Here is a 23,800-nt window from a genome sequence, read left to right as displayed (position 1 = left end):
CAACGCTAAGGAAAATGATTTGTGTAAGTACTTTCTTATGTAAAAAGTAAGGAATGCGTTTCCGCTATACGAAAGTGTTACCGTGACCAGATTTTTAAAACAATTAAAAGGACATTCTTTCATATTTTCCTGGAGGAAAATTGTACAAAACAGGACGGCAAAATGTACACATTTTAACAATAACTGTTTTGTCATAAATATTTGGGTAACAGTACCGTATATCGGAAACACATTTCTTCATTTTTGCAGAAGAAACTAGTTACGGAAATGAGCTTCTGCAAGCTTTCCAGTGTTCGTCAAGGTATTTTCTTTCATCGTGGAATATATTTGACTGGGAAATCATGTATTTTTCAAGAGAAATATCTCACCGACGCACAATTGCCATTGCTTTTGCTACGGGAACTGCATGCTGCGTACGTTTGATGGCGTAAGCCCCTGTCACAAGATGTGGCCACCATATTGTGTGTTAAGGAAGCAAAGAAAGGAATAAAAAAAATCAGTGTATGTGATAAATTGTGTTTGTTTTCGTGTAAAAAGCATAATGGCACCTTGAACTTACAATTGGTAAGTACAAACCATGCAAAACACAAAATATCTGATTTTAACGTGTTTCCGATATACGGAACTGTTACCAATATTTGTTTGAATAGGAGATATATATATACTGTGTAATTATCATATAATATGGCGATATGTACTGCACTCCAACCAAGCATTTCTTTAGAAGTCATACATTGATATTTTGCCAGTAACCCTGGAGCTGCAATATATCGCAATAACCTAATGGAATACAAAATCTACCCATTACCAGCAGAATTTTCAATATTCACGGCAGAAGCGTTTGCTATTCGTCAAGCATTGTTGTATATACAGGAGAAAAACCTCAAGAGGGCAGTGATCGCCACTGATTCAGCATCAGTCTTACACTTCCTGGGTTCGGTGACAGCTGATTACTATGCAGACTGGTACATTGTTAACAAAAATTTTGTATCACAAACTCAGGTTACAGTATTTCTTTTGTATGGACTCCTGGACATACATCCATAGAAGGAAACCACATAGCAGATGCATTACGCCAAGTACGCAGCTGAAGGATCAAGTGACCGATCGCTTTGGATTAAATTTGCTGCAAAAGTGCTAGTCACATGGGACAATTACAGGGAAGACTAATGGGAAAAATACTATTCATTTCAACCACTTATACCTAAAGAACCTTGGTATCAAGATATAAATCTTTCAAGAAATTCTTTAACAAGCCTTCTTAGATGTCTGCTAAATTACACCCTAGATCCTAAAGACTGGTACACTAGGAAGATTGTGCAATCCCCAATCTGTCAGTGTGGTGCAACTGAAGGAACACCTGATCATATTATATTTCTACGCATGAGTATTTCTTAAGAGATGTAAAAGAAGTAGGATATAATGAGGTCAACACTTTTCAGGAACCCAACTGAGAAGATAATATATGTACTTACCAACTATATTGTAAGAGAAAATATTATAAAATTGTGAAATGTAAAACAAATGTAACTGGTGCATAGCTGAAAAGCTACAACCAAATATACATTTATATAAAATATATATATATATTATATACATTCACTAGAAGGTGGAAAAAACATCACCCATTTTCCCAATATTTCTGGCATTACACAGTCATTCTATGCTGATAAGTCATTGTCACAAAAAAGGACTGTCCCAAACAGGCCCGTACCAAGATTTTTTTGGAAGGAGGGCCCGATTCCGAAAATGTTAATGTTATAATTATCAATAAGATTTTATACTTATATAAGTCTTACATTAGTGTTTTATTTTTATTTTGCGTAGGTTGCTAAGGCCTGTACCTATGATTTTTTAAGGGGGAGAGGGTAGATCCGAGTATGTGGAACAAAGAGGAATCAGAAGTGCTGTGGCATTGAATTAATTAGGTTATTTTAAGTTTGTCTAATCCCGAGGACAAGCAATGATATGATGAAATTGATGAAGGAACACACTCACAAAGAACACCTATGCCCAGGCTTTCAAATTTCCTTTAATTTTTCATATAACATCGTCATTGAAAAGTCATGAAAATTATATGTTTAGAAAATAATATATTTATAAATTGAATGTTGTGTATTAGCTATTATTATTACAATAAAGAACATATCTGAATGTGAGGTAACAAAAAAGAGAGACATTGTCGCATCACGACTGCAGTTCAAGAAAAGTCAGGAGAGAGAGTAAAGGGAATGCACTGTCCAGACTAAATCTGACGTCAGGTAACCTTGCATCAGTGATTATAAAACTAAAACTGCCCAATATTGCAGTCTTCAGACTTCTACACGGCAAAAACATTCATTTATGAAAGAACAAAATTTCCAAAATCGTCGATGTTATTTTCGTAGCTATTTATAGGTTCATATTTAAATATTTCATGGTTCAAGGGGGGCATTGCCCCTCCCCTGGGTACGGGCCTGGTCCCAACTAATATGGGACATCTGGTCACCTTAAGCTAGGGATGTGCTGGAGAGAGATCTAAATGTTGTCACTAAATTAACGAATAACGCTAGTCAACAATAAGATAGAGATTGCAGGTTTGTGTAAAACATTTTGATGCTACATAGTTTGACACAATGGCACCACTGTGTCTGTAAATAATGAAACAGAAACAGGAGTCAGAAGTGTTATTTACTCCATTACAAACTTGCATTCTCCACCATACTACTCTTGAGTGATATATGGTATTTGGTGACAATGTTTGGATTTAGACCTCGGTAACTTCTTACATCTGCAATGCTGGTTTTAATCTCTGGTGTAATTTGGTTTTGTTTCAAATACTGATTTGAAATATGCCAGTAAAATTATTTATGTTTGATTTGTAAGATGAATGAAAATCTTTCTAAGGTGCCAACATTTTTTGCCATATGGCCACATTATATTATTTATTTTGTTTGTTCTTCACATGGTTACATTCTTACAAAAGGAACTGGAAAAAAAATTCACAATAGTGACTCTCTGTAGTATATTTCAAACTTCTGAATTTTCTGATATTGCATTTATAGGCTTCAATTTTTATCTTTGTATACATGAATAATTGGTTTTACTTGTATTAAAATAACACTGTAAAATTCACAAATTTAAATTTGATCTTCAAGGTGAGATAATTTCTCTGTTCACTGGCATAATCCTTTTTTTTTACAAGAAAGTTGTGATCTTATGGTAAAAGCTATGCTGAATAAGAATATATAGAATTTAAGCCATATGACATTCAAGTGCTAAATTTTATTACATAAGTGAATAATTGCCTCTGATGGTTACAAGAGTAATGGTCGATATACCAATGTACATCTTCGCTTGGTTAATATCCTGTGTAATTGTTGAGCAATTAATCTTGTAGGAATATATTTTATCTGTAATAGTTATGTTTGCCCAGCTTTGTTGGTAATTTGATATTCGTTATTGTATGCATGTATATTAATTTTTCACTTTAATTTTTTAAGTATAGAGCGACCACAAACAAAAAAAAACCTTAAACAAAAAGTCTGTGTGCACCTCTGCCTTCTTTCGTTCTACTCGGGCCATAAGGAAGCATGCTCCACCCTGCCCCTCCCCTCCACGTGGGAGTACGGTGCACATGAGTCGTGGATCTGTGCAGGTTTTTTTTGCTTGTGGTTCCAATTTAGGAAGTGGTATAACAAATAATCGCATAACAACAATTTATCACTAATTATGAACAAGTACAAGCATATTTTCATTCAAGAGCAAGCATAACAAGCAGGTTCAAATAAAAATTTTGCTAATCTTACTCAACTCTTAAACACAGATGAGATTGTACAAATGAGTATGCACAGCTTAGCACGGTAGTTTGATAGTTTTGTCAAGTCCCATATTCAATTTAGCATTAATACATGCTAAATGTCATGTACTCTCACGGACACTGCTGGGTTGTAACGATTCCATTGAAAATCAATGTATTCATCACAACCCGGCAGTGTCCGTGACTGTACTATGCAACTTTTCTATTTGGTCCAGTAAGTGGACACTTCCAAGAACACTCACCATAGTAGCAATGTTGAGTGTCGAGGTTTCACATGTTTGAATGACTTTTCCTGGATGCAGAGTAGAGGAGTGGAATGTTTACAGCTGATAACAATTGTAACTGATAAATGGTGCCTCCTGTATTTACCAGGTCAATGTTGATAACCTTTAAATGGAAGCAATCCCCTTGTATATTATATCTTGAGAACTTTTACTTTACATGCCTCCTATCTGCCATCTTGCAACCATCAAGCAACTATGACTGTATCTAATCTGTGCAACTGTTGGGATTCTACCACTTCGCACATGCTACTTCAACTCTGACAAATAAGCAGTGTAACAGACAAGGCAATGGGTGCCTCCAGGAACGTTGGAGCAAACCAAGGTAGCAAGGCCCTTGGGGGGTGGGTGGTGAGAGGTGGTAATATGTATGGTTGATATAGATAAAACATCGGCTTGTACCCTAGAATTTTTGGAAAGTTCACCTTGAAAACAGGGAATTATGCTGTCCTAGAGTGGCCACCCTGCATCAACTGTTGCTCTCTGCTACTCACTCTGCATCCAGGAAATACCATACAACATACCCTACTTAGAAACTGCACTTTGCTCCAACGTTGAGCATTCCTGGAGGCACGTAATATTGCTCCATGTGCCAGTTAGCTTTGTAAACTAAATTTTCTTTGCTAAAAAGTAAGTGAATTCCCCTCCAAGTGCATATGACTGACATCCAAAAATGACTACTAAATGGTTTTCATCGAATGTACCCAATGGCCAGCAATGATGCAATTTGCCCAATTAAGGTACCATGATGAGTGCATTGAATAATGAATATTCATACTTATCTGATAATAATGCTGGTGGAAAATATTTGTCGTGGTGATTTGTCAGCTGTTATAACTGAGTCATTGTTACTTAAGGTGGCTACTCACCGGGAATTCTGGGTGAATTTTTCTCCGTAGACACGAAAAATGGCAACTTTTATTAATCCAAATCCCATTGAATTTTTACATATTTATTAATGCCCTGAGGCAAGGCTTTGACAGTTTAGCTTTTATTTTTATCAAGGAAGGAAAAGAAGAGAAAGCTGCGTGGAAAATAAAACAGAATTCTGTCAATCTATGACAGACGGACGATTATTGCAAGATATCTTGAAGTTGATTAGGTAAATTAGTGTGTGAAGTTTTTATACAATTAACAATTTTTCGTAGATTAGTATATCCCGTAGCATTTGTGACTTGTGTTTGTAGATGTATTTTGTGTCTGAATGTGTGAAACGGCAAATGTAAACTCAGCACCTTAAATTAAATATATACACCATTTCATTGAATTGAATTAGAATTTTTGGATAAATTTGAATCTCACAGGCCCTTTATATCGTTAATATATTTGTGTGGGGGTGGTGAGAGGTGGTAATATGCAAGGTTGAAACCGAGAAAACATATTGTACCCTTCATTTTTGGAAAGTTCGCCTTTGAAGAACTGGAATTATACTTGAATTTTATCAAGGTTCTTGAGTAGCCATCCTGTACTTGGTCAACTTTTCCATCCAAGTTGGAGAAATATTGAGCTACGTTGCAGCCATCTCAATTGTGTAAGTTGAGTTTGGTATAGATATGACTTATGCTGACTGAAGGTAGCAGATGTGTTCCTGCTGCCTAAGGTAGTGGTTTCTATCCCTCAACATTCAGATATCAAGTGCTTCCAGAGATCTTTGCATGTAGAGTTTTAGTGTCTAATGAACTCTAATGACAGTGAAGTGCAGAGCAATAGAAAATCTGTGAATCATGAGAACAGCCATTTTATAAAATGATACACCAAGAACCCAAAGTGAGAAGTCATGTGGACACTAATTTTTTATCTATTAATTATTATGCAAGACCCATGAACAGAGACAAGTTTCCAACTTTTGATAGTTGAATACAAATCTCAACATCCATGTGCTACACATATTCATCTAAATGTAAATGCTAGGGAGAAGTAATGAGTACTTTCTACATCTTTATTACAGAATCATTTTGCTAAATGGTGTGAATAGTTTCAACATGACTTTGCTTGAAATGAGTTGGCAAACACACTCGCATGTCCATATGATGGTGGTCTTTTGTAGCATGCTTTTTTAGCTTTTAAGTGTGAAACAGTGGTCATGTGTAATTTGTGTACTAGTTTGAAGAGAGTGCTTAGGATGTTTATTTAACAATCATTTCTTCTTTTAGGATGTAACAAAACTTACACCTTTATCTACTGAAGTCATTAGCAGACAAGCTACCATCAATATTGGTGAGTTGTTTTTTTCTCTAATTTCTACTTGATAAGAATAGGTACTTTCATGTGTACATCCCACCACATTTTATCCATTGTCATAGCTCTATCTAGGTCACATTGTTGGAGCTTGGGTAATGACTCCTTTGAGCTTAATTGAGGGGGCTAAGTGGCAAATCTAATTTTGTTCCTGAAGTTTGTTTTAAGTCTACTTTATGCACAGGTATCTTAATTGAGGCTGGTCCTACAGTTTAAAATGCGATCCCAACCACTGTGTGCTTCCTCTGGGACCCCTTGATTGCAAGGCATTGCCAAATTTTGTTACTCCAAATTAAGAACTTTAAACTGAAACTTATGGCATCTATTCACGTCAAAAATGTTTGAGCCCTTGGGTTGCGTGCTTGTAGAATTGTATCCAGGGGAGGGAAATAGTCAAATATATCTCATTGCAAAGCTTCAAGTATCTATTTTTTGATAAGGTTCATCTGAGAATTGTTCCTCATTCCATTTTCTAAGAACTTAACACCGTACAGTTACTTTTGTCTTAAAGCAGACATTTCTGGCTTTCCAATGAGGTATATTTGACCCCCCCCCCCCACACATGGAGTGCAATTTTAGAAGCAAACAGAGGGCTCAATATTTGTGATGTGGGTAGTAGATAACTTGAAGGACTAGTCTGGTATTGCTTTTTTGTGGAGTTGGTGAACACATGCATAGGACAAAGTTTTGTGCTCTGGCACTTAGAGTACCAAACACAATCACCATTGTTGGGAAGTGAATTACAAACAATGAATCAGTGAATCAACAGTGCCATGAGAAGAAGCATTAAATTGCTTAATTTGTGTTTGTGTGTTTGTTTTTCATCTTTGCTTTTAATTTAAACTTGGGCCACTAGTTTGACAAGTAAAGCAAGCTTGTATACTATAGATGTAATTTGTTGGTTCTTTCACCATTTTTTTAGATATAGAATTATACGAGTTTATTTGCCAGTACCTGCCGATACTTTTCTGGCATTTTGGGCTTTCACGGAGTGTAATTATCCTGGAAAGTATGCAAAATTCGAATTTCTTTTAACTTTGCACAAGTTTTGTGTCAACACAGAATTTTGTGATAACGTGTAATTTAGTATTCTGATGTAATTCTCAAATATTTGAAAGCAAAAATCTTGGTGAATTGATGTATATAAAAATTATTAGAGTGGAATACTTACACATTAAGATTAAAATATATTTTGAACAACTTTTAATAATTACAGTTTTCAAGCATCGGCATCAGTTCAAAGTGGTTTCAGATCAGCCCTAATTCATTCATAAGAAAAGTATTTGAGGAAGCATGCAGCACAAGATTATATTAAATCAATTTTATGCTCAGATAGGCTAATTGGGACTGGAGCTATAGTTTTAAGTGGGGTCAAAAACTCTGTGGCGAATGTGCCTCCACGATGGATCTAACCCAGGATCACTTTATTAGAGAAAACCACATTAGCCATTATAGTATAAAGTGTACACACATGAAATATTTCACTTAACCACATGTTAAACATCCATAAGAATTCAAATACATTGGTCCATCGCAAATAAATGATTATGCACATTGGCAAATTAAACAATTACTTAATTTTATTACATGAAAATTGATCAGTCATTCGCTAATTTTGAAATTCGTAAGTGTATATTGTTTGTTATCACCAAAAAACTCCATGTTTATACTTCAAGATAAGCAATAAACAAAATATTAATCACATTTTGTGACTAGAAACTCGTGATTTTGAAGCCTGGATTATACAGGGCTTCTACAAAAGAAATACCTAGATACTTTCAATGCTTTATGAATCCACTTTTCACTGTTTTATAAAGTAATTCTTTAGTTTTGTTTCGGGGACTCTCTAACTAACTAACTAACTTTCTTAAACCCAGGTTCATGGCTGCAGCAACACAGGCCTTCCATCTTTCCCTATCGGGGACTCTCAGATGTTCAATATGTTCTCCTTGTGTCACACAGCACACATAAAGACAATAATCAAATTGTACCCAACCTGCGTCTACACTCTTGGAAGGTTGTGGAATAAAATAAAACTTTTTCTGAATGTTGAGCACACACAATAATTTGTTGTGGCATTTATAGTTCCAAACTTGCCCTTGCTGTGGACTGCGCTTGAAAGCATCACTGAGACGATCCACTTTTTCTTCTGACACAGTTGGTCTTCCCGGACTTTTGCTTTTACATAAACACCTTGTTGTTTCAAATTTTCTGTACCAGTCGTAGATCAACTGGCTAGTAGGTTCTGGTTTTCTGAAACGTGTTCGAAAATGTCATTGCACGACAGTAACAGAGTTTGTTTTGGCTAGTTGAACAACACAATATGATGTTTCAACAGCAATTGCAGCCGTCTTAGCAATTGTTGCGCCGGATCAACAATCAGTGACAACAACATGTCCTATCGAAACTTCCACAGTTCCTCAACCTACCAGCTCAAATTTCATGTCGATATTAAGAATAGTTTTGTTTTATATAAGACATTGAAAGTGTCTATTTCTTTTGTTGTAGCCCTGTATTTGCTTTTGCTTTTGGACAATATAGGCAATGGAATATTTGTGGTGGTGAGAGCATTTGATTTCTAGATAGTTTAAACTCATTCATTCATTTTTCACAGGTACTATTGGACATGTAGCCCATGGCAAGTCTACTGTAGTGAAGGCTATTTCTGGAGTTCAAACTGTCAGATTTAAAAATGAACTGGAAAGGAACATTACTATTAAATTAGGTAAGTAAAGTATTTGTCATATATTTCCAGACTGCAGGGTGACCCCAAAGGTATGCAATCCTAATTACACAAAAACTTCCACTATGCTCTTCCTTAAGTCATTATCAATAACTCCCCAAGCCTCCCTAAAATCTTTCACAAAGCCCAAAGTTTGTTCATTTTGCTTACCCCCAGGTGTAAAATTTTGATCTAAAGTTTTATGTAGTCAGACATTGATTTATTCTCAAAGTTTACATGTCAAGATCTTGTGATAGTGTTTAGAAATTAATGACACTGGTGTGAGTGTAATTATTATTTCGGTGCTTAAATTTTGGAAGGGCACATGAGTGTCTATGGTGTGAAAGAAATAGAGCTTGCGTAAAAACCTTATAGTTGCAGAAATATTGTATGTCAGATGCTTTGTTCAAAGTTTTACTTCTGATAGTTTTGCATTGGAACATATCGTCGATTAGTTTTACTTTGTAGTCATGGGTGATTCCCAGTTAAGAGTACAGTATGAGACTTATAGCGACAGTCTTGCCTCATGGTACACAGCAGATGGTGTTTTCACCGTGAATTGAACATCTGCTATAGTGCACCAAAACAAAGGTTAGCGAGCCACCATTACTGTTTATTATGAGAACCAAAATTACGCAACTAATCAATGGCATTGATAAACACTAATTTTAAAAGCCATTAAGGAATCATAAAGATTTTCATTAAAAACTCCAAACTTCTCATTCTAAAGGAGGAAAAAACATCCATTTCCTCGTCACTTCTTCAGGAACTACTCAAAACAAGAGAGCACACACAGATGCAGTATTACTACTCTATACCCAGCGAAGGTTTAGACAAACTTTTGCCTGGACTTTTCCCTGCCTCCTTTCCTGTTCCCAACACACATTTGCAGCAAGTGTCAGCAGGCTGTTATTTTTAGCCCTCCAAATGACTGAAAACTCAAAAAGGAATATATTTTTGTAATAAGATCTAGATTGTAGGAGAAAGGGTGGATGTTGATAACATAACATTCCCAGTACTTGGTGCATATTGAGTCTTCTCTTAAGAAAATGCACAAAAAGAAACAAGTTTCTGAGAAAAGCATTTTTATTGGGTGTAGTGATCTCAAAACGAAAAGCATATAAGGTCCCATACAAAAGTCTGGTTTGGGATCGCCTATAGTGTTGGCATTTCCAGTGTTTCCAAACTCTTCCATTCTGCTGTTAATACATGTTTTAATGTTGTGCACATAATCATTGTTGACTACACTTGTAGGTTTCATACAGTCTGTGCTAGTTTCAAACGTGACACTGAATATTTGCATTATCTTAGTGATAATTTGCATACATTAGAGTTGTGATAGATTTGTTGGTAGTCTGTTGATGCTGCCTCTTGTAGGAATGTTGGTTTTTCAGTAAAATTGTCAATTTATAGTAGTCCTACTATTTCTATAAATTAAATAAATGATCATCCATGAACATAAGGATCTATTCATGTTAGAGGGAATAAAAAACGCTGTTGATAATTAGAACATGTAAGTGAGTACTAAAAAGATTTCCGCGAAACTTGTAAATGTTATTTTAATTTCGGTGGCCTCTGCCACCATCCACTTGGGAACCCCATGTAATAGAACATTTACAAGTAAGTTTTATGGAAATCTTTTTAATACTCTCTTACGTCTTCTAAATCTAATTCATGAACCTCGGTATTTGTAAATTTCTAAATACATGTTTTTGTTCCCCTAAGAAGAAACACATTACAGTGACCTTTTTTCAACCATTCCATTTCATCATGGAATGTTTGCCTTTTAACACCTAACCTAAATATGTTAAATGATGTTTATGGTATCAGTGAAAATTAGCATTGCATGTCTCTTGATCAACTCTGTATATCTTAAATTTAAATAATTTTGTAATTTTTCCCTTGAAAATATAGTAAAATCTTGGTCTTAAATGCCCATATATACAGGGTGATTCATAATTCCCTCTGCAGTTTAAACATTTAAAGTACAAGACCTGTAACAAGAAAAAGGTACATATCGGCACACAAAGAATCTCTCAAGTTTTGCATTTGTAATAGGCCCCATGACATGCACTGGTGAACACAAAGCATTGTGCATCTTAGAATTTGCTAAATGTGAAAATTGCTGGAAAGTTAACCTGTCGTTATCCACATGGTTATGTACTCTGAGCGAACAATGAAGACTGGCATGGGAGATGCTGTGCGCTGTTCATTGTGATATGTTGGAACATGTGTGGCAGGAAATTAATTTCAGGAATGTTGTCCGCTGCATCACAAGGGGTGAACCTGTAAGGTACATACCAAACTTGGAGAGATTCTTCAGTTAATAATATACACCTTTTTGCTGTATGTTATTGTACTATAAACGTTGAAAACCCCAGAGGGAATTATGAATCACCTAGTATATTACATTCTCTGTCCAGCATTTAATTTAAATTTTCCCCAAGAATATCCAATTAATTACAAAATTTGGCTATGTAATATGTAAACAACTTGCACATTAATCAGTTTACAATAATTGTGGAAAGTAAACATGGTATTTGAGGTTTTTTTCTGTTTGTTGCACACATGATGATTTAAAAAAAGAGCAACTCCTTTGTCAATATAAAGAATGTGCCAGAACTGAGTGAGTGTGTGTGTACAGTATTCCTTTTTTTTTTTTGGCAGAAATGTATAAGAAGCCAATGGTACATGGTTTATCTACATACATATCTAACAACTTTCTGCTGTTGCATGTTCTTATTATACAGTTTCAACAGCTCCAGTACATAGTGTGGTCAGACCATTTTGAAATCGGTGTCGGTGAACATTTTTCACCCAACTAACTTCAAAATACATATTTGGATGATTTTGAAGTTACTTGGGGGTTTATGTATTACCGATATATGTTTCTTCAGTAAAACTAAATTAAAGATTAATGTTAGAGTGTAATTGGAGTGGCCTGTTTGTGGAAGAACTGGTGAGGGATATACCATTAGCCCCATTATGCTTAATGCTTGAAAACTTGACAAAAACAAGCGTAAATTTCATATCTCCCTTCTTATATAAACCCTGTACTTGTATCCAGTTTTCTGCATTCTCAAACAATTAAATAGTAGGAGAAGGGTGCAGACTCTGCGTTCCGAAATTGAGAACTTAACACATTTTTTAAAGGAATTCTCTTTGACTACTGTGGTAATTACTGAATTTGTTATTAATGAAATATGTGTAATTACACTTGAGATGACTTAGTTTCTTGTTTGTAGTTATTTGTCTTACATGTACTCCTTCCATACACCTATATTTATTATATAATGTTTATTGAGTTACACATGCACACTCTTTGTTGGGACTTTATTTGTAATCCACAGATATCAGGATTATATAGTTAAAATGTTGATGTACACCAGGAGTTTTCAAACTGTACACTGGAGTGTCCTGGCTCCAAAGAAAAAAAATGCAAAACACAATGGTACAGGTCCTTTTTTTAAGAACAGGATAAGTTAGTTTTTCTTGTGAAAGGTCTTCGTCCATATAATTTCCAGAGATAGGTTGTCCTCCCAGTTTCAATGTTTTTATGTAACAACAGACAAGCTCAGTCATCCCATTAAGATGCACAGCCCTAAAAATATGAGCGCCACCTAAAAAGTGTTTCTGAAAACAGCTTTGCACTCATTATTCTCATACTAATGCCCATCTCATATGTCATGAGGGTTCTCTTCTTCATAATGTTCTTTAATTTTGTTATGATTTTTATATTTTCAAATTTAACTAATACAAGCTGGTAATGTAAATGACTATCTCATGTTTAAAAAAGTACCACTAAATTTAAACTAGGCATTAAATTGACTGGTACAGATGTATCACACTGAAAATGTGACAAGCGAAAGGAGGGATTGTCTCAAAGAGGGTTGCCAACCCCCTGATATAAACTCTTGAGATAACAGCAACTAGAGAATCTGATGTTACTGAATAAGTGTTTGTGCTTTTAATAAAAATAGATTATTGAACACATTTGTATAATACCAAAAATGTGTGTGTACAAAAATAATTTTGTCTCTTGTGCATGTATTAATCATGCTATTAGAAAGAATGCATTTTTTTTTTCAAATAAACCTTATTTTACAACAGATTTGCATGTTCCAGCCACACTTCACATTATAGTGCAACGTTTTTGGATTACTTGACATATTGTATCCTTCTTGTGCATATACAGTGGAACCTTGATATTACATTTGTCAGCTAAGGTGGAAAAAAAATAAAATCCGAGGAAACTTTTGTTACATTTTGCACCATTGTGACCATGTCAATTGAATGTATTTGGGGAAATATATATATATCGAGGTTCAGCTGTGTTTTGCACAACAGGGACACTGAGATATTCTGTCTACTGTAATCTTGTATTGCTCAATGGTGGAGTGGAAACAGTTGATACCAAGGACAAATTTCCAGAGAAGATTGTTCAAGATTTGTAATGTAACATACTGGTCCTTCATTGTCCATCCTTAGGAAATACAAGATTCACGGTAGTGCATATCTTCAGAGACTAGTGAAGGCATTGTAATTACTATCACTGATAAACTGGTTTATATTTTTTATTATTTCTGTGGTGAAGTTCTAGGACTAGGTGCAATTTGTGATTCTTAACCATAGATATCTCACTGCAGTTGTTCGTTCACAGAATTCTCACCCAGGATCAGTGCCGTGAATGCATTAGAATTCTGATGGGAATTAGAGAGAGTGTATGCAACATGAAATTATATTATTTCCAGTACTCTCTGTAAAGTTTGAAGCAGCTGTATAGTTCTTCAAAGTCACTGTGGACAATATTGAGGTGGTTCCAAATGTACAGGTAAACTGGTACGAGATATGAGGAGGATTCAGTGAAATTGAGACCCAGGAAATGAGATCACACAGACTGTGTGGAAGAGTTAACATTTGTGCCACCTGTCCTAGAACTTTAACTGTCTCTATAACTCATGTTTCTGCTGCCGAAGCCACTTATTAACTTTGATATTTAAAGTTTACGTAGTTAGATCCTTTGTAATCAATAGGTGTTTTTTTTCTTGCTTTGGACATAATATCCAAATAGTAGAAAACCAATGCATTTATTTCATAAATATAATACAAAGATTGAACTAGATTTTAATGTTCTATCCTGGGGACTTAGTTGTTTCCTGTAGTTTTGGTGTTCAGACTCCATCAGTCAGTTCTGAGATATTCAAAATAGCTTAGTTTCTGAAATATTGGCAATCATGTTTTTTTGTGATTATGACTGAATTTGTCAGATCAGTATGAAGAAAACAGGAGCTTTTACATTGCAGGGCCCGAAGATCCAGGACTGGCTGATGAGGCACCAGTTGGGAATACAGCTGGTGATTTGCCAGAATATCCCAAAGCAGCAGAAACAAACGGAGTCATAGAGGACAAGCTAGAATCAAACATGAGTAAAGAAAATGGGAATATGAAATCACAAGAGAACGGGATGAAGCGGAAAAGAACGGGCTCAGATTCAGCAAGCAGTGATAGCGACAATTCGGACGATGGGTATTACGAGGTTGAAAGAATTGTTGATTATGTAAGAGAGAATGGGGAGGATTGGTACTTTGTTAAGTGGAGGGGCTGGGATAACTCATCTAATACGTGGGAACCACCTCAGAATCTGGTTCACTGCCAGGAACTTCTAGTGGATTTCTTTAAGAAAAGAATACGCCAGAAGGAAAATGGCACGATGAGCAAGAGTTCGGTCCCACCGGATCCACGTTTGGCACGCCATTTCATAGATTATAGAATAAAAGAAGTTTCCAAGGAACTTGTTCAGCCTTTGAAGGAAAATGTTGAGAAGCTGATGGCCAAACTGCGTTCTTTGTCGGGGTATCTTAACTACACAGTACCCAGTGAAAATAAGCTTAGGCAGAAACTGATCGACTACGTAAACAAAACAAAGGGAAGTAGGAGTGTGTTGGCTATGAATCAGCTGAAAGAGGATCTGCTGATTGTTGAGCTGCACAATAAGAGGAAAGACCAGAAGACTCGGCTGAAGGACTGGGAGTTCGAGATGAACCTGATTTCGAAAGGGAGTGCTCCTATTACTGTTGAGAATAGAGTCGATTTGGAAGGCCCGCCACCGAATTTCATTTACGTAAATGACTATATTCCTGGTGCAGGTATTACTATACCAGATGATCCACCAATCGGATGTGAGTGTGCAGTCTGTGAACCCAGTTCAGGAACCTGTTGCGGGAAACAGTCTGGAAGCAGTTTTGCATATGGGAAAAACCGAAGACTTCGTGTCCCATGGGGAACACCTATCTATGAATGCAACAAAAGATGCAAGTGCAGTTCCGATTGTTTGAATAGGGTGGTGCAAAAAGGTCAGATGGTTAAATTATGTATTTTCCGTACATCCAACGGCTGTGGGTGGGGAGTGAAGGCTTTGGAAAGTGTTAAGAAGGGGACATTCATTTGTGAGTATGTTGGGGAGGTAATATCAAATGAAGAGGCAGAGAGAAGAGGGAAAGTGTACGATGCTGAGGGTAGAACCTACCTCTTCGACTTAGATTACAACGAGAAGGAACAGTTCCCATATACGGTCGATGCTGCAGTTTACGGAAATATTGCTCACTTCATTAATCACTCTTGTGATCCAAATCTGTTTGTCTTTGCCGTGTGGATGAACTGTCTGGACCCAAACCTTCCAAAGCTAGCGCTGTTTGCTTCACGTGATATTAAGAAGGGTGAGGAGATCACTTTCGATTACATGTCTCAGTCCCTCAAGTCGAGTGATCTAAATTCCTCACGCTTCAAACTCTCCATGCAAGATACCATGGAAGGGAGCACTACCGATATTCATGAAGGAGATGAAATCAAAGGTAGAATTCAATGTAAATGCAAGTCAACATCGTGTAGAAAATATTTGTTTTAATTATTGTAGTATGTAAGCTGTCAAGCACTGCCAACCTTGTTTTGTCTCCAGTGTTCAAAGTATGTAAGGATTGTTACTGTGAAGGTAGACTGAATTATTTTACACTTATAGTAGTGCATGGTATGTATGTGAGGGACTGCATCCCATAAAAAAGAGACAAAGAAACTAAAACAGTGGTGGATAAGGAATGCTGAAACAGAAATATTCTAGGAATGTTTCTAGCAATTCTCATTTTGTACCATTTTAAGTGTGTTCTGAGCATAAGTAATTAGCTGATGAATTTGTAAAGCTTGTGCTGTCACTGTTATGTAAAAATTATATATAGATGTGTTTGTAGCACACAAGTACTTGTAAAAGTGTATTTGTCCTTAGTTTAACATGTTATGAAGTGTACAGCTTTCTTTTGTTGCATACTTTAAGGTCCTAAGCAAAATATTTAAATTCAATATTTCATACAATGATAATGGATGGGATACATTTAGAACTGACAATGATAGTGGTCTTCCCACTATATTTAGTATTCATTTTTATTTGAGGAACATGCGAGTTTTCTACACATAAGTTATAGTGAATGAAGTTGAAATCATTGTATTGTATGAAAGTGTCTCGCACACCATTTTGAATTTACTTGTAATGTAGAATATTATAGTTCAGCAGTGTAAATTTGTGTTGTAGATAGAGCATATTGCTAAGCTTGAAAAATGAGCCCATTCTCAATTTAACTGAAAGTTTAGAACGAAGAATACCTTCTCTCCCACCCTATTTTTTTCAAAATTGCCATTTTAATTGAATACCTTTTAACCTTTGTGAATGTAGAATGTTTCATATCTGATTCCCGACTTAGCTGTTGCTTGCTGTTATTTAAATTATTTTGAATTCTGTGTATGGTAAATCAATTTGAAATATTCAATTTAATCTTGTCAACAGAATGTACTATTAGGTAACAATACAACCTGTATGTGTGTGTGTCGCTATTTTAAATGATAATATATTCACATTTTCTTTGGGCATTGTTTCTTTTTGAGTGTGTTTTGATCAATTGAAATTTACAATGTCAGGGAATTAACTGTGATGTGTATCATTGTGATATCCTCTGGAGAAATTATGGTCTTGGGAATAATAAATTCAATCTCATTTTTATCTTCCCATATGTTGCATTTTTTCCTGGATTGATATTTTGTTTTTTAAAGCCAAATTCATTGTTTTTTTTTTTACTATTGACAAGTCACTATATTCATTTCAGTCAAGGTATCTATCATAATAGACCCACATTCAATTCCTGAAATGTTCTGTGTGCTTTCACGGTGGAGGGAGACATCACTTGATTGCATGAAGCAGAAGGTGGTGGTGATAACACCACCTCGAGTGCTGACTGACATGTTGGTTCATCCACATGTCCTCGTTTTGACATTCAGTGATAAGTTTGGCTGCATTTGAATTTATTTTAATTTGGACATGATTTATAAGTAGCAGTCTTTTTGTCAAACACCATGGGAAACTTTTTTTTAGCAACATGAGACCTCAGTGAGATTTTACTGCAAAATAAGACTGAGTACTCTGTGGAAGGTTGTGGGGGGTGACCATTGCTTAGTTAAAGTGTGTGTGTGTGGAAACTCCTTGGTAGACTTGAAAATATGCCAACACAATGTACAAAAACAAGATCTCTATTCCCACATCTGTGCCATATTATTTTCATTGTCATTTCTGCTATGCTTGCTTGGTATGTGTGTGTGCATTATATTCAGTGTACATAACCCACTGGGAATCTTTGAAATTTGCGAAGTAGACACTATTCTGAGACTGACTGAAAGAAAGATTAGTCTGTGAATAACTGAAGTTTTCGAGACTGGGTACCATACCTTACGTGAAGGCATGGTCTAAATGTGATATTACCGCATGGTATCTTTCTGGGCTGTTTAAAGTGTGGTGTGTCTCCTTCCCCCTATCTGTTTTTAATTACAATTCATGAATTGGCAATTACAATATTTCTTATTTCCGTTTAACTGTAGATACACGCCAGGTTTCCAATTCTGTACTTTATGAGATCTGTTTCACATGCCATTTTATTATTAGGATCTTTTGAATCTATTGCGTTTGAAAGTTTGTTTTGCCTGCAGTAGAGAAATAAATAGCATTTAATTAACCATTATATGTTTCCTTATTAGTTTGGTTGTGCTTGTGTATGTACGTAATTGCTTTTGCTCTAAGTACAGTAGAGATCATCGTAAGTTATACTACACTGCCTAATTTATACATTAATCCATGACTATGCTTCTCCTGCTCCAATTAGAATTAAATAAAATCAACATTTTAATTTGGGATATCCAAACTATGTAGCAAAAATATAGCACAGTTAATTGATTGCATCAATGCCAAACATGAACAGTTGCTTTTTTTAGGTAAGGTTATGTATATGTAACATATACATGGGAAACATGACTGGCAGAAAACATAGCATACATGTTACGAGACAGTTTTTAACATAATGCACATCCTATGATGATGCAAAATTGGCCATGGACTTTGTATTATTTGTATATTGAGTTTTATGTAGGCTTTAGTTGAAAAACATTAGTTAGGTACTTGGAGTACCAGGTTTTTTTAAGTTTGTACATTAAAGTGTGTCCGCAAGTACAGACAGCAGCAAAACTATGCTCAACACAACCATGTGAGAAATGGACACTTTCCAAGTTAGAATTAGTGATTACTTGGTTATCCTTAGATATAAGTATTAGTGTAACGGAGCTTAATATTTAATTTGTGTTTACAAAGCAGTAGCTTGGACTGTCTTATCCATTTGCTATGGATTGGTTGAAGGTACTTTTTGTAGAAAACTATGTCCATTTGTAATAGGTGTGCTAATTGTTGCATAAACAATGGCTCTTATATTGTGCAGATGTAAAAGAAAGCTGTAATCTGAATGGTATACTAAGAAAGTGAATCCAATGCTGTTCATATGAAATCGGGTTTGTAGATATTTTTCAGCATATGGACAGATTTTAGCTGATTTGTCTATTGATTAGTATGTTACTAGTATAAGTAACAAAGACCACTTCTTTTTTAACAGTGTATGTTTAAGATACATGTACCTTTGTTATACGTATATATATATACATAAAATACTTCTTTGGAACTGCTGTAGTTATGAATTTTCCAAATCCCAGTTGATTTTAGAAGTAATTATTTCTGAGAGTTTTTAATAATTTTCCACAAATTGCATAGTACAAATTCATGCCTAAATTGTAATCTTGTTGATTGAAGTCATTATAAAGACTAAATATAATTCCAATGGAGTGATCTAAGTTGTGTATCCCTTACTTTGATAGTTAATAAAATGAACGCCGCAAGAGATATTTATTAATTTTGTGCTTAACTGGACAACGTTCTACTACAAAAACTTCAGTAGATTTAATTAATTGAAAGTGGTTTAATGGCACTTCAGTGTTAAAATGGTGAATGTATCCTTAAATTTGGTTTAAAAATTACACTTACACAAATTATAACACCATTAAGCCTTGTTTCCATGATTATGAAAAACTGAATATGCTGACCAAGGCAGTAATTTATTTTATTAAAAACATAAACTAAACGTAACGTTTCAACCTTCTGGCAAGGTCTTCTTCAGACTCTGTATCAAGTACAAATGTAACAAGGGCATTATATATACACAAACATCACTCCATCCAGACTATTAGAAAGTTGTTCTGGAATGTTCTAGCAGGTAGCTTTCCCTTGGCAACTGTACTTTCACCTAAAAGGCTAAACATATTTACTTCCATATAGAATGTGGTTGGACTTTTTATCTCACGCTTTTTTTCCTTCATTTTTCTTCCTTCTCCTCTCCTCTTTCTCTCTTGTCCTTTCCACTCTTTCTAACACCTTCTTCCATTCTTTGTTTAACTTCAGCCCCCCATTCCAGTTCATTGTGTCTTCTTCACCTTTCTTCTCTATTTCCTTGGCCTCCTTCCATTTTCCCACTCACGTTACGTATAGTTATGTTTTTAATAAAATAAATTACTGCCTTGGTCAGCATATTTAGTTTTTCACTTACACAAAATGAACATTTATGCAGTTGGGCCTCCCCCATGGCGCAGTGGTAGCGTCATTGCCTTGTAATCAAGGGGTCCCGGGTTTGATTCCCGGTGGAGGCACAAGTGGTTCGGATCCCACTTTAAACTGTAGGTCCAGTCCCGATTAGCCTTACTGTGCATAAAGTGGACTTAAAACACCAACTCAAACCATTTATGCAGTTATCAGAGTATTAAGTTTATTCCTGTGTGAAGCAAAATTAATCAGTTTTCCATGATTTGCATAACACTCAGTACACTTCAGACTTCAGATGGGATGTTAATTTATAAAAATCTGGAAGCAGATGGTGTGTTTGAAAGGTACAAGTTTGGACTTCAAATTAAATTTTGATAGCTATAGTCTTGAACTATATAAGCTTCAACTTCTCTTGAAAGCTCCAGTCTTAAAATCTGGAATTTGACTACAGTGAATTGTGAAGAAAACTTCTTGTATTCTAAAAAAGGACTTCTTTCCTTCTTTCGTGCTCTTCACAAAACACATGCCATTGCTATTTATTCTTGATTGACATGTAGTTATTGATGTTCATTTTCAATAAATGAGTGTACAAGCCTTCAATATGCATTGAGTTCCTGTCTGATGGTTGCTTTAAAACTACACCTCCCATCCACCTTTTGGACACAGCAGTAACAGAGCAAGTGCATAAACAGATGGGAGGAAGTGTTTGTGTTGCAAATAATGCTGGCTAATTTAGTTGAACTTAATGAAAGGTCTTGTCTGGAGAGTTGCAAACAAATTAGAAGGGTTGGTTACGTCTGAAATGAAGGTGTATATACACTCTTGTCTAACATCTCATAAACATCATGTTTGTATCTTCAAGGACTGAGAGATTCACATTTGAGCCGAGCCAACAAATTTGAAATTTAGTCGTGGATTGACACCTCAAGTGTAGGCAGTCACATGACACGGCATACACTTGCACAGATCCACAAAGTCCCTCAAAATAGTCGCTATGCACGTCTGCCAAACATTAGTATAACTGTCAGAAACATTGCTGAAAGATGGTGACAGGAAGATCCTGTACGGCTTCTCTTGTGGCAGTGATTATCTCCTTGGCCGAATGAAATTAAAAACATCCCATCATCGTCAGCACTACTGATCAGGTCGTGCGATTCTCACGTTGGTCTTGCATCAGGACACGTGGCGTGGCGCACATGCTGGGTAACATGTGACATGTTCAGGTCATCAGACAAAATTTTGTGGCACATACCATGGCTAATCCCTACTACTACTGCTGCTGCAAGATTATATACCTTTTGGGTGCAGTTGGCACTCACCAACGTTGCAACTTCTTCGATCTAGCATTCGGTTCAACTCGTTCGTGACTGACCAGTATGCTCATCCTCCACACACACCCCTGCGCAAAATTTTGGTGCCACTTAAACACCACTGCGGTGGCAACTTGCTTCATCATCTAAAACATTTTACTGGTGGATTTGCCTAATTTTACATTTTACATTGTATCTCGAGATATCTCTTAGGCGGTTACGCGGAGACAGGTAATTTACCCTGAAAAGCTTACTTTTCATTTTTTCTTACAATATTTTTAGCACAGAAATCTCTCTTGAAAAGATAATAGTAACTGTTTTCTCATAAACATTTCAAATGTCCTGACTCATTCTTTCTCATATGTATGTGAAAACATTTTCTGTACCAGTGTCAAATATATAAGAATGTTTTTAAATTTACCATACTGACACTGATACATATATTGGAATTAGTTTAAAAAAAATTATCCACAAGGACATTTTCATTGGTAAAATTTCCTATTTCATGACATAACTAACGTGCAGCATTTGATAGCATCAACCAAAGTGATGTTTTGCAGTTGTCCATGACAAACAAGCATATTTCATTAAATAAATAAGTTTCTATCTAAAGATGACAGCATTTTAGTTGGAAGTTCTGATTATCCACATCCGAATTTCATGTTGGCAAAGTTTCCTTACACTGTAATTGTTTTCTTAACTTGGCAATGGGAAGAAAGCAAATAGGTAACTTGCTTATATTTATTTGTCAGGTAAGCATCAATATGTTAACTAGAACAAAAATCAAGTGCAGTTTTCCTTCCAGTGTAGATGATGTGTGTGATGAGCTGGTATAAAGTTCCAATTTTTTATATTTATTTTTTATACTTGCAAACCAACACAACTTCTGATTCTTATACTGGGACAATTCAGCAGAAGTCTGCACAGAGATACAGTAGTTGTCCGTTGTGGCTGGAGAGGAGACTAGTTAAGAAATTAACTTTCACTCCCAAGTGCTCCCAGAGAAGTAGATTCTGGAAACTAAATCAGGATGATGATGATAACTGGGCCAAAAATTACAGTACCTTTTACTTTACAATGGAGCCACAATTCTTTCTTGGAGGAGATAAAAATGCTTTAGATGGCCAAATGTTTAGCACAAGGTGTTTTGTAATTTTTGCTTGATAAGTTAAATACATACATTTAAAGAACACCTTTTTGGCAAATTGTTTTGAGATAGTAAATGCTTCTCTTTTGAACTTTGAGAGAGATTAGGCTTCAGTCCGAAAAGTCACCCCTTAGCTGTGTCAGCCGAAGGTTCAGTGGGAAGTTAATAACATTTGGCTACAAATACTAATAGTGACTACTATATTCAAGCAACATTACAATGTCTGTGTTAAGGTTGAACTGCACGTATAGGTTGCCAGCATTTACCCAACATCATATTGTCAGGCAGAATCTTCTACAGGGAGGTTATTTAAGTCTTTTACCGCGAGAGCGTTGGCCGCTAGCTGCCCCGTCATGCAACAGGTCGCAGCAAATTGCGTTACAGGAAGTCCGTAAACGCAAGCAGAAGTGAACATGAGCGTCCACTCACTAAGTCTGGTAGCCGACAGTGTTGCCAACCATTTTTTGGCATTGTCCCTACACCAAGTAAAGCGACTAAAAAAACACCACTTCATGAGCATGCAAAACAAGATAAAATATACACATTTACTTACCAAATCTTTCTGCTCAGTACTTCCATGATTAATGAAGGAGCGAATTTACAATAAAGGACCCCTCACCGATTTTTGTAATATTTTGCATACTCGCTAATTGAGGCCTCCTAATCACGAATATGAAGTTAAAATTTGGGGGTCACGTATAGAAATTGCAAAATAAGCAAAATTGATCAGCACGATTGCTCATTACCAGAAAATTTTGTGTTTCCAATACTTAAAAAACTAAATATATATTCCTGATATTACTATGACCCCAAATTTTAACTGTTTGCCTTGCCTAACCTAACCTTACCGTGAATGGTCAGTGGGGCTATCCGTGAATGATTTTGCGTTAATTGTGATTACGAATCGATAAAAAAATCTTATTTTCGTATCACTTTAACGGTAAACGTTCATCATAGAAGACACCATTTTCGTATCCTGCAATTTTACAAACGATGCACTGTTGTCAAACTTACCTGTAATCAAATCAGTCCACATGTTCTTCTACATCGTGATTGTCATTGTCACATGTAAACACCTTCTTTGGGCAAAATACCGAAATCCATAAGTTTATTAATTAGCCCACGGCATCCTCCTGCACACTCCACCTAAAAATCTGTACAACATTAATAACTTTTTTAGTGTTCTCTTCCGCCATTCTTACATGATCCATGCTCTCCAAGTATGAAATCAACAGTGTGGCATTGCTGTAGACAGCGTAACTAATTGCGAACGTCAATTGTTCATATCAACAAATATGGCTACCATACTTGTATACGGAGAATCATTGTAAGAATTGAAAAGCTTATTTTACAAC

At 35.8% G+C, this 23,800-nt stretch overlaps 1 protein-coding gene across 2 annotated transcripts in view; it reads left to right on the top strand.

Moving 5' to 3' along the window:
• Positions 1 to 23,800, top strand: part of LOC145988763 (eukaryotic translation initiation factor 2 subunit 3, Y-linked-like) — a 47,945-nt gene that overhangs the window by 8,701 nt on the left and 15,444 nt on the right. The window contains exons 2-4 of one of the 2 annotated variants that reach the window (XM_083123929.1): positions 6,234 to 6,297; positions 8,933 to 9,043; positions 14,344 to 19,147. In XM_083123929.1, the coding sequence (XP_082980055.1) occupies positions 6,234 to 6,297; positions 8,933 to 9,043; positions 14,344 to 15,944 (1,776 nt within the window). In that variant the 3' untranslated portion in view covers positions 15,945 to 19,147. Of the gene's footprint in view, positions 1 to 6,233; positions 6,298 to 8,932; positions 9,044 to 14,343; positions 19,148 to 23,800 lie in introns of those variants that run through there. The other variant, XM_083123930.1, reaches the window with a different exon arrangement.

Source organism: Lepisma saccharinum, chromosome 6, assembly GCF_977018435.1.
Source record: "Lepisma saccharinum chromosome 6, izLepSacc3.1, whole genome shotgun sequence".
NCBI classification, from domain to species: domain Eukaryota; kingdom Metazoa; phylum Arthropoda; class Insecta; order Zygentoma; family Lepismatidae; genus Lepisma; species Lepisma saccharinum.
This window is presented reverse-complemented; position numbering and strand designations above follow the sequence as displayed.